At 28.2% G+C, this 17,580-nt stretch overlaps 1 protein-coding gene across 2 annotated transcripts in view; it reads right to left on the minus strand.

Annotated features, from left to right (window-relative positions):
- The window catches only part of LOC136983986 (CAP-Gly domain-containing linker protein 4-like), a 30,025-nt gene that overhangs the window by 4,296 nt on the left and 8,149 nt on the right, over positions 1-17,580 (minus strand). For both annotated transcript variants that reach the window (XM_067280879.1, XM_067280880.1), the window contains exons 2-8: positions 16,660-16,929; positions 13,192-13,447; positions 8,329-8,472; positions 8,065-8,261; positions 4,436-4,571; positions 1,992-2,138; positions 1,822-1,929 (exon numbers count right to left, since the gene is read on the minus strand). In XM_067280879.1, coding sequence (XP_067136980.1) covers positions 1,822-1,929; positions 1,992-2,138; positions 4,436-4,571; positions 8,065-8,261; positions 8,329-8,472; positions 13,192-13,447; positions 16,660-16,926 — 1,255 coding nt within the window. In that variant the 5' untranslated portion in view covers positions 16,927-16,929. The remainder of the gene's footprint in view (positions 1-1,821; positions 1,930-1,991; positions 2,139-4,435; positions 4,572-8,064; positions 8,262-8,328; positions 8,473-13,191; positions 13,448-16,659; positions 16,930-17,580) is intronic.

The raw sequence follows: 17,580 nt of genomic DNA on the forward strand, positions 1-17,580 counted from the left end.
GTTTTGATGGACAGAGAATTTTGAATCAGATCTACAACAATAATCCAAATTTATTTATAATAATGATATCATTATTACAAAATTGATTTAAGCATAATAAAAAGATAAAAAGTTTAATAAATAAGTAAATAAATTTAAACTGCTTTAATAATAAAACTAAATATAAAAATAAACAAATAATCTAAAGTAAAATTATAATCAATGCTTCATATTATTTATGATTCTTCATACATGACTGTAGCTAAGATATAATAAATTTAGGAATTTGTTGGCAAGATTTCCTATTTTTACTCTATCATTTATTTTTCTTTAAATTTTTATGACAGGTTATTAAATATTAATTAGGATTAGAATCATATTTAATATTTTATTTAAAATATATTATAAATTACTTATAATATATAAATATATTATATATTACTTAAATTTATGTCTGAAAGGTTATGCTGCTTAATAATGAAGCGTTTAATTTTTGACAACTTAAACCAAATAATTTTTCATTAATTAATACTAGATATTATTAATTGTCCGATTTTTAAATTTGCTTCTCTAATCCTTTCTTTGTTATATCCTTAAGTTATTTCTCTCATCAATTTAGAAATTATGAAATTGGAATTAGAAATTGAACACTACAAAAAATTTAACATGAAACAAATAATAATAATATATTACAACTTTATACTAGTTTTTCTTCTATTTTTATTTTACCATATACAGTCGACTCCACATAAGTTGACACTTGGATAACTCTACACTCATTGGTTACGTAGTCAGCTTTTTGTGGTCCTGGTCGACTTACATAGGCATTAATGTTATTAACCTTAAAAAACTCGGTTTACTTGACATCGTTTAACTCGTCACCACTGGATAAATCAACATACTTTTTCTGTTTCACACTTTTTAGAATTCTGATAAGCCGACTCCCCTCCTGAAAATATGAGTTCACACCGTACAATAAGCTGTGTGGTGTGAACTCATTTTTCAGGGTGGGAGTAGACTTATCAGAATTCTAAAAAGTGTGAAACAGAAAAAGTATGTTGATTTATCCAGTGGTAACGAGTTAAATGATGTCGAGTAAATTGAGTTTTTTAACATTAATAACATTATTGCCTATGTAAGTCAGCCAGGACCACAGAAAATTGACTAATTAACCTGCGGTGTCGAGTTATCCGGGTGTCAACTTATGCAGAGTCGACTGTATATATAAATTGTCTTGGAAATATTTTTAACGTTGTTATTTTTCTGAATTTCATTCTTATAATTTTATTTTTATGTTATGTTGATATATATTTAAATGAAAATAATTCCACTCTTTAAAGATTTTTTGACACTTCTCAAAAATTATCTAACATCTAAACATCAATCATGCAAATTGCTTCTTGATATTTTGAAAAAAAAACTTAAAATAATATACTGTACTTTCCAGCACATAAGACGACTGGGCTTATAAGACGACCCCCGACTTTTACAGTTAAAATATAGTTTGGGATATACTCGCCATATAAGACTACCGTACTTTCCGATGTATAAGACGACCCCCAACTTTTGAGAAGATTTTCGTGGGTTAAAAAGTCATCTTATACGCCAGAAAATACGGTACTTATATATAAAAGTTTTTATATTTTATGAAATTATCTATGAGTATCTTTAAAGAGTCCATGATATGGACTATTTCTCTATGAAAATGCTTCTCTACTCATACTCATAGTTTAAAACATCTTTTTCTCAACATTACATAACTTTTTGAATTTTATAAAATGGCTATTAAAAAAAGTTAAAATACTAAAATAATTTTCCAACATTATGAAATATAATTCATACCCAAAGCAAATTTTGTTTCACCAATGTATTTAATTGTTCCACTTCTTCCACTTATATAAACCCTATCACCAATTGCAGCTTCTGATTGAGATTTAATAGAGGAAAGACCTACATAATATAAAAGCACTTTTATCTTTTATCACAAGAATCTAAATTTCATGAAAACTTACCTGTCTCAATCTTTGAAGTGATCCGAGAAATATCGATCCTCGGATGATTGATATGTCGTGGCAATAAAGATCGATGGTAGACATTTGTTTTTAAATTTGATTTTAGCACACTATATTTACAAATCTTTGATATTGGAGCAAAAATGCCTAAAAATAAAACATTATTCATTATTATACACATTTATTCATACAGTTTTAATTAATTAATATATTTAATAACTAGTGATACTGTGGAATATTCACGATAAAATGTTTTTTTTTTCAAAAAGAATGATTATAGTAATTATCACTTTTGCACATACCAAAATAAATATAAATTAGATCCACAATTTTTATATAAATATTGAAAAGTTTATTATATACATAATTAAAGAAAAGATATTCTATTCCTTTATCAGAATTAAAAGATAGAGCAATAAGAAAGTAATAGTTTTTATAAATTTATTATTATATGAATATGTAATTGTAAATAAATAATTTCATACATCATAAATTGAATGATTATTTTGTTAATTGAGCAAATAATTAACTTTTAAAAAAATATAAACCAAATGTAGCCATACTTCAATAAAAAAGTATTCAAGAAACTAAACTCTTAATTTTTTCATTTAAAACTTTTTCTTCTTCTTGTCATCATTTGCTAACAGTACAGGTACTCCTCACTTTATAACTTATCTGCTTAACGACCACTCGCACTTATGACCTGCAATTCAGGGAATCCCCTTTCTCAGCTTGAGTGTCGCTCAGTGGCGAATGGTGACATGCGCACTAAGCGTACTATAATAGACTTGCATGTACTGTAATAGTCTTATAGTACTATAAAAGGCTAATAGCATACTATAATAGTCTTTTTATGAATAAATTTGAAGTTTGTTGCATAATTTCTATAATTTTACAATCCTAAATTCTCGGTGCAAGCCCCTCACTTATCGACCAATTTGCTTAACAACGTAGTCATCGGAATGGAACTCGGTTGTAAAGTGAGGAGTGCCTGTACAGATTAATGCTCTGCAACCTTTTCTCACCCTCAGCACACCTAACCATTTCCCAAAATTCTGCAGAACACCACAAGCAAAAGTATTATAACTGATCTTATGATTAAAATCTAGATTATCTTTGAAAATACTTTAAAGATATATATAAAGATATTCTATTGAACTGAAGAATACTGTAATTTAAAATTATCAAATAAATGCTTTTGTTTTGAATTTCAAACCAAAGAATTCATTGTATAAAATTGTATACTGCATATATAGGAACATTTAACTCATTACTATTATTATTATATTTTGTGTTTTACAACCCAGAGTTCGCAAAAATATTTAAAAAGTTATAAAATAAATATAAATCAAATTAACTTATATTGTTTTTTACTGAGGAAATGTCCATAAGAAAAAAAAAAAAAATTAATAAAATAGTCTCTGCAGCAATACAACTGATAATAGCTATGACCACTTGCCAAATTAGTTCTCAACAGCACAACTGTATGACACATGTACTGTACCTGCCAGTGCTTTTTCTCCTCTTAGAGGCATTGCATCATGACAAAGCATCACAGTACACTGGTTGTGGAGCACTGATATAGATGAATCAATTATTAGAATATATGGAAGTAAAGTTTTTTATTATGTCAGAAAAAAACTTTAAACTGATAAATTTTAATTATGCACATGTGCATATTAAATAAATTTCCAACAATCATTTTTTATTAATGAATATTAACTGTTTAAGTGATGATAAAATGATCTTTTTAATTATGCACAACATTATTTTACATTATAAAAAAATTTAAAAAGATGATTCAACAAAGGGCTAAATTTTATTTCTTAAAAAATTGTTTAGTAATTAGCATCATTGAAATTAAATTTTAATTCATTCCTAATAAAGAAAAAAATATCATTAAGTTGGTTAATTTTCATGTGAAATATATATGAAGAAAGATCTTATGATTTTACATATACAACAAAACATTGTGATAATCTTTGACAAAGATGTTTTTCTACTACTGTATTATAACTTCAAATTTAAACATTGGAGATCATCTATACCAGCGTTTCTCAAAGTGGGCAATAATGCCCCCTTGTAGGCGGTGAGTAAATCTAGGGAGGCACAGAAGGCAGGGTACTGAACGGTGACCAAAGGCAAAAGTTGGGGTCACTGACAGCCGTTCCCTTTTCTCTGTTAAACGGATAAGAGAAAACATTGCATTTAATGGTTTCCAGATGTTGAGAACAATGTACGGTAAGGGCACAAAGTGTGAGATTCATAGAAAAGTTTTCCTAAGAATGTTTCCAATCCTTTCTCACACAAGAGAAAATGGGTTAAGGAGCATTGGGTATAACTTTATAGACAAAGGGGGCGGTGGATCGAAAAAGTTTGAGAATCACTGATCTATACTAATGCATTTATTTTACTAGAAACTATGTTTTAAATTTGATTATTACCATGACACGGAGAACACCTAAAGTATGTAATTCCTTCTATTGTTCCATTATTTTTTCCTAATGGTTCTTCTAATTCAACACCTGCCCATATACCAGGTGCAAATTTTGTTGTGCCACAGTATCTAAGAACACCAACCTTCAAATAAGAAACAAAATATTAAAAAAATTACTATAATTTTTTTATTTTTTACTATTTTTATCTTAAACTATTTTTTTATCATAGAAGTAGGTATAAAAGTTAAGATAAAATTGCTAACGAAAGAAAGATCTTCCAAATAAAACATTATAATGTGGTTGAAAAGTTTTTGTTAATTATAACAGTATTTGTTTTTTTGCAATTTTAAAACAACATATCTTATAAATATAAATCTTAATGATAAATAATTATTATTACCGTATTTACTCGCATAAAAGATGACCTTGCATACAGGACAAGTTATGACTTTAAAGATCAAAATAAAGAAAATTAGATTTATTAATACAATTCTAATTTTATTTTGTTTAATCACAAGTAAAATATCAAATGAACGTAAATGCACACATTGTCCTGCAAAAATTACCAGCATTTTAAACTTTAAGGAAAAATCTTGTAAAATCGACAGCATAATTTGTTCGTGTAAAGTTGGACAATCGGCAACCTTTTTTGCCAATTCTTAACAGTCGAATCCATTCTCTCTCGTAAAAAACTCGTAAGTGTAATCACTTACGAGTTTTTCCAAATTCTGATTTCCGAATAACATCTGTTTCACATGGGAATCGGATTAAAACTTATATCAGGCTCCCATGTGATTTTGGAATTTCAAATTAGAATTCAATTCAAAAGCTTTGCTTTTCCTATTGCTATTCATCTTTATTCCTGACAATACACAAGAACAATTCAAACAACCCAGATAAAATACTTACGTTTTTAAATACAAGAGGGTAAGTGTGGGAATCCAATGGGTAAGAAATAATTTTTCTTGCGTGTTTTGGTCTCAGATTTGGAAGATCCGCTCACAGGGTCACTAGGATGGGTTTTTAGTATTGTAAAATTTGGAAGTTTGTAAGATCTACCTGTCAGTTCCTGACACCAGCCTAATTAGAGCGCTAAGCACATTAACGAATAAATTAATAAACTTTTCCGAGAGGGAGGGATCGTGGACTGTGATAAGACTTTGGCATGAAGTTGAGTTCAGTAATGAGACCATTTAAATTAAACGAAATAAAATTTAATAAGAGCAAATAAAATAAAATACAGATATATGAGAGATTCTAAATCCTTATCTATTCATGTGAGAGAGAGAGAGTTACAGCAAGTAGAACCTATACTACCTCGGTAGCTGATCAAGTAGTCTTCTCTTCGGAAAAGGGCTGTGAAGAGTTGTGGTGGTGTTCAGTGGAGGACGACGATTGTGGAAGAGAATGATGTTTGAAGGGGGAATGGTTCAGGCAGGAACTCAGGATGCACAAGTTAATATTATGGTCAAGGAAGACTAGGGGTTTGGAGTACAAGTGAAATCTTTGGCGAACTCCTCAATTGAGGGAAATTGCCCCCTTTTATCCGAAATTCTGACCAATAGCAATCCTAATTCATGTTCGCTAACGGGGTGTGTGGGGACGTACAGAGGGGGTTAGATACTCAGATGATTGTCAAAATGAGAGATAAGGTCCTATGAAGGGAAGCTGATTTCCCTTTTCCACACAAAAGTAATGAACGTGGTATCCATTAAAGTAAATATGTAGAAAATACATTTATTTTCTTAGAGTAATTAAATAATGATTTAGAGCGAAAAATAATTTTAAAATGTATAATTATCACATTCCCATGTAATACAGGTTATTCTCCATGTAAGATAACAGTATTCATTCGCTCTTTCCATCAAAAGAAAATTTAGAGTCCATTTTTGAAGGAAGGTCGATCTGAAAACAACCCTAATCTAGATCGATGTATTAAACGCTATATTTAATTATATTAATTGTGAAATATGTCATTCCGATTCTCACATAAGCATCCGGTAAAAAATGCAAATACACAGTTCACAAAAATTATTTGCAAAAATGCAAAGAATCTTTTGCATATAGGATGACCTAGTAATTTGAAGCTGTGATAAATGAATAAAAATCTCGTCTTATATGCAAGTAAATATGATATATATAAAATTAAAACAACATGCTACGTGTTCACAGAGTATTAAAAAAAAAAAAAACTTATGAAACTTTTGACTGATAACTACTTTAAGTAATCGACAGTGACAAATTAAATTGAAAAGTAACACTATTTACAGGTTTTTTTTTATTTAATTATATTATAAAAGTAACTTTCAGCTGAACTTTAAAAAAATAATCTCTTATACAGTATTGTAACTTTTGTCCAACATTTTATTTTATGTTAATTAGAAAATATCTTAATTTATCTGCATAAAATAAACTGAAAACTGTTAGTGGTAAATTTTTGCATTAGTGGAACTGCATATCTCAATATCATTTAATTTCTATGAGATGATTTTTCTTAATTTGTATGAGCCTTTGTTTAAGAATGCACTTCAGGAATGCAATTATATAAATGTAATTAAACCATGTAAAACTAGGTATGTGTATGAATAAAATGTCTCAAATCCAATCCAATCATATTTTGTAATCTGATCCATAAATACATCAAATATCTTGTTACAGTAGTACCTCATACTTGAAATAACTAACTTCAAATGCTAGATTTGAGAGGTTCAACTTAGAATTCAAATGGAGCTTTTCACATTCAGACTGTGTATGCAGTAAAAAAAAAAAAAATGAAGTTGCTGCATGAACACCATCTGTTGAGCCCCCAACTTGTCTTCTGCTCTTGCTGTGAAAGCATCTCTTATGTTCATGTTTTCAGTGCTTTCTCCACTTCATTTTTGGTGTGTTTGATTGTGTGTACTGTATATATAACCCATACCTATTAACCATGGCATCCAAAAGTGGAAAAAATGAAGCCTAAGAAGAAGGTTGTTGTATCAATGATTGAGGTAAAAAAAAATTTTTTTGTGATGCATGAAAGTGATACATGTGTGGTGAATCTGGTAGCCTTTTTAAGATGCTAAAGTTGATGGTGTGCACTATTCTTAAACACAAAACAGCAAATATGGCAAAGATAGAATAATGTTGAACTACAGAAGCATGCATATTATTGAGATGTAAAAATTCCTTCTGGTGTAGATAAATGAGAAGCAGTTAGACAATGATATCATTTCAGGATTATTTGTGAGAAAGTTAGGAAAGCTGCATAGTGACCTCACTCCTAAGGTAAACTACAGTAAATGCAATTTTCATTTTATTATACAATATTTTCATATTTTATTTACTGTTTTCATGTTTTAATTTTATTATTTAGAGCATTTAATTGAGTTATTTTTATTTTAAATTATTTTTAGTTGTTGTTTAAGTTTATTGAAATGGGCATTGTTTATGGTCTGGGAATGGATTAATTCACTTTCTATTATTTCTAATGGGGTAAAATTAATTTGGACTTCAAACAATTCAGAGTTTGAATGGTCTACTAGAATGAATTAAATTCAAAGTACAAGGTACCAGTGTATATACATATATACACATTATAGTCTTTAGTAAGATTATCATCATTAATGTTTATAACCAAATTAGTTATATCTTACCTTTGCTCCTCCTACTATAACTTTGTCTCCAAGTTTCAGTCTTAAAGATTTTAAAACAGTTCTGCCAGTAATATTGCTATAATCTACTAAATCATATTCAGAATATTGAATTTTATTTTGAAGTAATTTTCTCAAATGACAAATAATATCTACTACATCAGACATACTCTCTATTTCAGAAATTTGTGGAATACAATCTGAAAAAGAATTTGCTTTAATTTAGTACCTATTAACTATTGAAATATTTTTAAAATGTTTAGTTACCATAAGGAGTTCTTTTAAAATCATCTTTTATATTTACATCAGCACCATATTTTATAAGGATTTTTGTAGCTTCAACACACAAATTATATGCTGCAATATGAAGCGATGTTCCACCATCAAATTCTTGGCATGGAATGTTGATATCTATTTTGAAAAATTTGTTATTAGAATTATAGACAAATAAATATTTTAAGATATTCTATTATAAAACCTATATATTATTTTTTACATATTATTAATTAAAGAAATAACTTATGCTTTCCATATGATACTTGCCAAAAAAATATTTTTTAATGCTGAAACTAATAACATATTGTTACTTGTTACAACATGAGAGAGTTGCAATACTTGTGGATACTAACTTGTTAACTTTAAAGATATAGTTTACTTTATACTGTATATTAAAAGATTTTACTGTCTAATCACCAAATATTTCACATTATACAGGAAATTTTATATCAATAATTATGATAAATAAAACCTGTATATTTTTATTGAATTATATGCATTCAATTTAAATTAGAACAGTAAACATTTAAAATTTATATTAATATAATGAAATATAGACTTTTATAACTAGACATATAACATAAAATATATATATATATCTAATTTTAGATGGTTAAAATCTAAATTTAAAAAAAGGGGAAAGTAAACAGAATGTAAAAGAGAATCTTTTAAAGGAAAGCATATTTCTTTATGTTAAAAATTTATGAATAAGGAGCTTTATAAATAGTTAAAAAGACATTAATTGAGATTGATTGGTGATAAGTTCACTTGAAAATGGTTATCAACATCTTTAGAACACTGATTATATGAAAACCATACCAGATTACAATTCATTGTCTTAATAAATAACAAAAGAGAATTTTTATCACATTTTTCTCATTATATTTATTGATTGATGGAATCTAAATACAGGTATACCTCGGGTTATGTTGTTTCGAGTTAAGTCGTTCTCGAATATATTAATATGTCATTTGTCAAAAAAAATATATGGAAAAATAAAAATCAAGTTTAAGTCATTTTATTCGACTTTGTCTGTCCGCCACAAATATTGAAGTCGTAATATCACCAGAAAAGCATTAATAGCACATAAAATCATATTAAAATATGTACATTTACAGTAAATGTTAATATAATCATCATAAATCCTAGAGAACGAAATATGAAAACACACGAAATATGAATATCTGTGAAATATAAATGAACAAACAAATGAAATATGAATACAACACAGTCACAGATGTGACTGTGTTGTTGTTTTATTTAGCAGTCTTTAAGAGCTCAATATTGGTGTTTTCCACAGTAGTTCCAATATCTACTGTTTGGCATTGTTGTCAGCGCCACTCGATATTGGTAAATTTAACATAAATTAACTTATTTTCTACTATTGCAAAATAATTTTAATAACTGTATTTGTTATTTAACCATACAAAATCACCTTATTTTATAATGTCTTACAGCAAACCACACTCACAAATAAAGAGTCTGCAATGTACTGTAAACATTGCCAAATCATAAACATGTACATTTACATGTATGTACTGGTACAGTACATACGTGTATTCGTAAATTTAATTACTTTTTTCTGTACTATATTAAAAACTAAAATTTATTTGTTTGTAAGATTAAAATAGATTCTTATTAACCATATATTATTAAAAATGCATTTATATATAAAATACAGAACTGGGAATGGTTATTTGTGGTTTAGCCTAGTGACAAGTAAATTTGGAGACGAGTAAATTCGACTTAAGTCGCCTCTCCTGGAACCAATTACCGACATAATGTGAGGTATACCTGTATATATTATTCTATAAGAAGTTTAATCAAAATAAAAACATAGAAGTAGGAATTGAATCAAATGTTAATTGTAGCCATTTTGCATTTCACATAAATCAAAATTCAAGAAATGTCTAAACATTTTAAAATAATTCTGTATAAAACATGTAATGAATTTATCTACTAAACATCTTGGTATACTTAAAATTACATTACTAACCAAGACCATTCTTTCAGTAAGATTCACTCTCATTGAAAAATACATAACTCTAAAGAAAAATCCAAAGAATGAATTATATACTTTTATATATTCCAAAATATAGTACAGTATTTCCATTTGAGATACATTGCAATCTTCTTACTAACAAATATTCAATATAAACAATAATATTAAACGAATATTTACACTGAAAGATGTATTACAGAATATAAATATATGATTTACAAAACTTAAAAATCTGCAATTTTTTGAACCTATTTCTTTCATCAAGAAGCCATACATTTGTTTATTTGTTGGTTGAGTGTGGCTTTTTGACAAAAGGAGATTTAAAAAGCAGCAGATAAAAGAGGAAAGTAAGTGAAAAAAAAAAACTTAAAAAATATTAAAAATCTGCTTTATCAATTTTAAAGATTGACATTTAATCCATTATTTATATTATCTACATTTCAATACAAAAACAACAGTTGTATAAATGTAAAAAACATGAATTCAAAACAGTGAAATGATCAATCCTCATAACAATAAAAATTCTGTCATCATCATTTAATTCCTATTTAATTTGTTTTCATTTTAATTTAATCATTATAGTGTTATTGATTTTTAAATATTACAAATAAAATATTTTAATGATTTCTTTTCACAAAACTCAATAAATTCACACAGTAAAGTAAAACTTAAATATTATCACAAAATATAAAAAATGTTCTATTGTAGTATATTCTTAAGTGAAAAAGCTGATACTTTCAATATTAGTTACGTTAAATAAATTCAAAATATAGAAACCAATGTGTAATTTAAAACTGTCAATAGTAAATCAAATGCATTTTCCTTCTTAAAAAAAACAAAAAGTAACAATTATATATTCAACTATGTCTGAAAAGTATTTTCATGAGCATAATGACATCTTTAAGTTATATGAATTTGGAATAACTCGAAGAGAGTTTTCTTTTGTCGTCAATACTTAAATTATTACTACAGTAGACTCTCGTATAACGCGGGGGATACGTTCCACATTGTAGGAAATCGCGTTATATGGGGCAGATCAATTTATGCAAATTCAGGAGTCTGTAAATTGTAACGGTTGTCAATAAATCTGTACTGTACAACCAATATTAACAAAACGGCATTGTTGGAACTTATTTGTTGATACTTCCGATAGTGAATAAATGTTAAACAGTGAAGTGCATAATTTTATTTTAAGTTGAATAAAATTATTTTCCTCTTATATCTTTAAATGAGTATGTATTATTATTTTTTCTATAAACCGCTACTTCTTTAAACTATCAGCTTCACTATTCATATATAAACAACAGGTAAGTGTATACATTCGCTTTTCTAAACAAAAAATCAGAAACTATGTGAAAATGTTAAATTTATCTTATGTGTTATACAGGGCTGTTTATCGCGCTGTATGAGTACTAGTCGCAATTTTTTTTGTCACGTTGTATGAATTCGCATTATACAAGAGTCTACTGTACTTCCTAAACCAGGCTACATTAAGTTTAAATATTGTAACTATTTTAAAAAACGCTTTGTTTTATTATTATGTAATTCAACATTACTTTAATGATAATATAATTAAATTCAACAAAAAGCATTGATGGACAAAGAAAATTTAAATACAGTAAAACTTGTGTAAAGCAGAATTACATAGTACCAAATTTTCTTTTCCATTTTGGCAGTTTTTCTATCTTGAATAAGTTTTAGTAATTTTCCTTTTAGTAAAATAGTAAAAAAATTTTATTACTTAGATTTAACCCAAATTAATTCAAAATGGTCCGATATATGATGGGAGTATTCAAATAGAAGAATTAAGATATTTGATCCAAAAAGTTCTCATTGTTCCCAAGAACTTGTGCTAGGTATTTGAATACTTCTTGAATACAATACTTATGAGCTCATATGACAACAAACAAGCCAATCCAAATACCAAGAACTAGTGTCTCACTGTGTCACTGAAAATTCTAATTGTATTACAGTAATATAAAAATTATATTATTCTGACTTCTTGAGGAAATTTAATATTCTAGTTAATTATTTACTTCAATTTCTGAAATTACCAACAATGTTAATCAACTTGTTCTCAAATAACCAATTCTAGTTAGTTTCTAATGACTTTATACAAGGAAAATTGCAGAACTATATTACCTCATTCTCATTGTTTTCAACAAATTGCATTTGTTGTTTGTTTTCAAGAACTTATTTCTTGGAAACTTTTTTTGATTCTTGAAAATTTCTAATTCTTAAAAGTATTCAATTCTGTCCCTGGTTAATTCCAATATGTCTTCTCATCACATGACCTTCATTTGTCTAGAAAGGTTTGAAATCATTCGTGGAACATAGTTTGTCATGCACTGCAATGACCATTATACCTGGAGGCAATTTTACTCATTTATCTGTAAGTGGAATTGTAATTGTCTGCTTTATTCAGATTAAGTTATGTTCTTCATATCTAAAAACTACTTGTTCCAAGTTAGACAGATTTCCAGTTTATAGTAAAATTTAACATAGAAAATTGCTTCGTTCTGAAGATTTTTTTTCTGTTTAGACAGGTTTCCATTTTATTCAGGTTTTACTATATTGTTTAAATATTAAAATCTTATTAAAATTGCATATTCAAACAAAAATGATATATATAAGTACTTGGATTACTTACAACTGAATCGATTTCATTATAGTTTTATTTAATATAAGAGAAAAGAGGTACAAAATATATAATAATTTTGTGGTATCAGGCAGAATGATTCAGTTTTCTTTTCATATTTTTAATAAAACTATAATTTCAAAACAAAATATAAACTAAAAAATAATAATGTAAACTATTTATATAATTTTAAACTAATTAGAAATCAATATACCTATGTTTTTATCAGTTTCTAGGAGAACTTCCAATACTGGTACAACATCAAAATAAACAGCATAATGGAGAGCAGTCATATCAGTCCATCTACACTTCAGCCGTGTATCTGCTCCTTTATCTAACATCATCTTAACTGTTTCTGTTGCCATGTAAGTATCACCAACACCAATTGCTCCAGCTTTACAAGCATACTGCAAGATTGTCATGTCAGTTAAGCCATCTCTATCATCCACATGAGCACCACGTTTTAATATCTGTATAACAACAACAATTAGTAAACTGTAAGAAACAATTAAATTACTTATAGGGTAGATGTACCAGTTTTGGCCAGTGTAGTACCAGTTCTGGCCAGAAAACAAATTTAACTTAAAAATATAATTACAAATGAAACAAACTTTTATTGTTAACTGTTCACACAGTTAACAATAAAAGTTTGTTTCATTGGACAGCAGTGGCGTGCCGTGACATTTGATGATAGGGAAGCTGTGTTTCTGTAAGAAGCCGACTTTCAGGGGCAATCAATTAATTGCGCATCAGGGCCCATTCGTATTCGTTTGTTCGATAAGCCAGTAAAAACCGTATACTTCTTTATATGTATTTTTAACAGATTATCTGACGTACTTAATAAATAAGAAAATTCAATATAATTACCTCCGTTATTAGATTCAATAAATTTCCTATGCCCTCTAAATGCCAATTCTCGCTTTGAGAAAAAACATATAACATCTATTAATTTAGATATACCTATTAATCCTAATTATCTTGTTATAATTTTCAATACTTATTTTATATTGTCTACCAATGTTAAATTCTATTCCTCTTTGATTTCCAAATTGCTTCAATTTTACGAAAGAATCGTCATTCGTCATAAATTTTATCGTCAAAATGTCGAAATTTTTTGTTGACATATTTATATTTAATGTAGGCATTGGTCTTTCTCTTTTAATAATGTTTTCTTTTTCATTATACGGTCTCGAGCCAAAACTTTTTTAAAATAAATTTTTGAATCACTAGCCACGATACAAGGGCTAAAATTAAAATTATCAGAAAAACTTACTTGGTAAAACAAAATGTGTGACGAATATACATACCTAGTACAAAAAATTCTTCAATTGTATGAATATACTTTTAAAGAAACTTATAATTAAATATAACTTTGTGAAGAAACATACATAAAAATAACAAAATATTCTTTACTTTTTAAATCTTAAAACAATCCACTTAGTGAAATACTGTAGCTCCCTACGAGTGGCTAATGAATGGAATCAGAGACGGTCCAGGTAGGTGTGTCCGTGCCAAATCCCGAGGATGCCGATACCGGTCAATGTCAAATGCCTCTTTTGTCACATCACTAGTATATATCAAAGGACACGACAGGGTTGTTGTAGATTTTAAACGTTTCTCACCATAGCTGTAAAAATCTAAATATGTTAAACTTAACAGATTGTCCGTCGTTCGTTTTCTAACTAATTGGTTTTAGGACCAAGTGTCCACGGAAATTAACAAAATTTACAACTTTTCGGTCACTCTCGTTGAACTGGAAAAATTTCTGTCTTTATTACATCTAATATTACGAAGAGATTGGACCCCACTGTACTCGGCAAGAGATTGGTTCGGTTAAGCTTCTGTTTAAGTAAAATTTCGGCTCTTTCATCAGGGTTTTATTTATGTTTCTAATTTCCTAATCGCTTAATTATTTAACTACTTCTTAAGTAGAAATAAGTCGAAACTAGTTACTTTGTACTCGGATATCTGTAGTCTTGGGAAAGAAGTGGAAAGAAATTTTTATGACAACGGATACATAAATCGTAAATTTAAGGTAATTCTAGAGCTTTTTTTGTACCATTGTACGTCTCATTCATTAAATTTGGTTGTAAATGATGCAGCCAAAGTAACAGTTAATTTTTTTAACACTGTACCAGAATTGTACACGTTTTTTCTGCATCCCCTTACAGATGGGACATACTAAATCCTAATATCATCGGTTTAACATTGAAATCCGTAAGTAATATAAGATGGGGGAGCAGAATAAACACGGAATAAATATATCAAATACTTTAATGGATGTTTTTTAAACTCCTGTCAACTATACAGAACTATCATAAAAACATGCCAGTAAATTCCTATCGGTTGAGTTAAGTTATAAATCTAGTCTAGGGTGGGCAACCTTTTTTATAACATGGGCCAGAATAAATTTTACGTTTTTTCCGCGGGCCGTAGTAGTTAATTGACGCCTTCTTGTGACTTGTAATTTTTTTAGTCTGCAAATATGAAATAAATAAATAAAAAGTTAATTACTGCATTTATTTCTCTTATCGTTTTCGAAAATTACAAAGAATTGGAAAAATAACTATTAATTAGTTATTTTTCCAATTTAATAATCCCGTATAAAATATAGATATATATTATGTCAGCTTACATCCCTTAACTTATTATTTAGCAGATCAATACGTTTATTTAATTAATTTTATTAATGTTTTTATTATTGTTTATATTTTATATTTTACATGGAATGTTTCAACGGTTTTTTAAAATTTGAAATATCTTGCGCGTTTACATTCGAACCTGCACGAGATAACATTCCAAAAGTAAAAATTGCTTGAAGATGACCTGTGGAACAGGTAAAAAACGTTTGCAATATTAAATTAATAATTTCTCAGAGGTATAAGGTGTCTGAGTAGTGAAATTTTAAAACTCTGAGCATTTATTCAAATTTAATAATCTAGTAAAGATTTCGCGGGCCGGATAGAAACTTTTCGAGAGCCGTAGCTGGCCCGCGGGCCAGGGGTTGCCCGCCGTTGATCTAGTCTACTCGTGATTCAAATAATCGGGCGAGGGCGGCCGAACATCTAGCAGGCAGGCGGCTAACAGCCCACAACCGGTCCGGGATATAAAATTAGAAGCTTTATGCGTGTGTTGCTTCTACCAGCTAAACCGGGTGAGGTTGGTGCTCTGTAAACCGCATGTGACAATGCCAATATAATCTGGCTAATTGGAAACTGACCCGGTTTCGACACTCCTTCCGCCACCGAATCATTCGAATATACAATAGCAATCTTATCGTTTTTTCACATGTAGTATAGAAATTTGTAAAAGATACATAATGCAGTTATAATAAAATATTAATTTTAATTAATGCAAAGTACGTTAAAATATGAAAATTTATATTTTATAAAATACAAGGGAAGGTCATTGGAAGGTGGAATCGGCACTTCCATCGCTTCCAACGATGGCACGCCACTGTTGGACAGATTTGAATATGTGGTGATTATATTTTTAAGTTAAATTTGTTTTCTGGCCAAAACTGGTACGTCTACTCTAATTTGTATTACTACTTGGAAAAAAATAATCTAAAATATTTCATTATAAAATTTCTACAATACTTACTTAACTTTTTAAAAATTTTACTAGCAAAAAGATATTCCAAAATTATTTTTTATCAAGAGAAACAAATATATATATATACCTCATCTACAAGTACTTGAATATTTTGTTGGGTTTGTGGCATCCATTGTCGAATTATGGCAAATATCTGACTTATCGAAGTGTTCTGATTTTTAAGGATTTCCATACATCCTGGGCAACTAGGATCAAAAAAAGGCAATTCTAATTGTTCACAACTTGAACATAATGGAGCATCAGAAGTGGGATGAATGATTGGATAAGTCCTCTTTTCCTTTATGTTACAAATAGAATTGTCTTTTTCTCTATGTTTATTTAACGAAACAGTCATGATCTACAATTTTAAAAAAAATTAATAAATTATTAATCTTGAATATGAGTTATATAGAGCATTGAACAATTTATTAATTCTCATTTTTTTCAATCTTCTGAACTTTTAAAAATGACATTAAATAAAAAAATACAAAGTTATAATTTGGACAAAAGAATATCTAATAAAATTTAAAAGCACATTCTAACCAATACCTATGAATTGAAATAAATATCAATTAAATATCATCAATCAAAACCAAAAATTTAGTCTTTTTCTTGATAAAAAAGCTACAATAATTATAATTAAATTTCACTTTTTACCCGTTTTTTTCAGCGTTTCTTCTACTTTTATGAACTTTAATTGTAATTAAAGTTCATATAAAAGTTAAATTATAAAAATAGAGGGGTAAGAAGTGTTCCCTCACTTTGTCTTTTTCAAGTCTTAGGAATATAACAAAGTCATTATATATAATTTTATCAATATATTTTCATTGAGCCAAAGGAAAATTTTTTTCAATAAATTTTCGCATATTTAAGTAGACAAGTGTCTCAAGATAAAGGTCCACTCTGCCAAAAGATTTGTATTCCTAAAAGTGTGAAAAGGACAAAGTGAAAGACACTTAACTAATGATGGGATGATTAATCAGGATTAGAAAAATCAGATATTTTCCGG

This window comes from Centruroides vittatus, unplaced genomic scaffold, assembly GCF_030686945.1.
Source record: "Centruroides vittatus isolate TY-2023 unplaced genomic scaffold, ASM3068694v2 contig_900, whole genome shotgun sequence".
NCBI lineage: Eukaryota > Metazoa > Arthropoda > Arachnida > Scorpiones > Buthidae > Centruroides > Centruroides vittatus.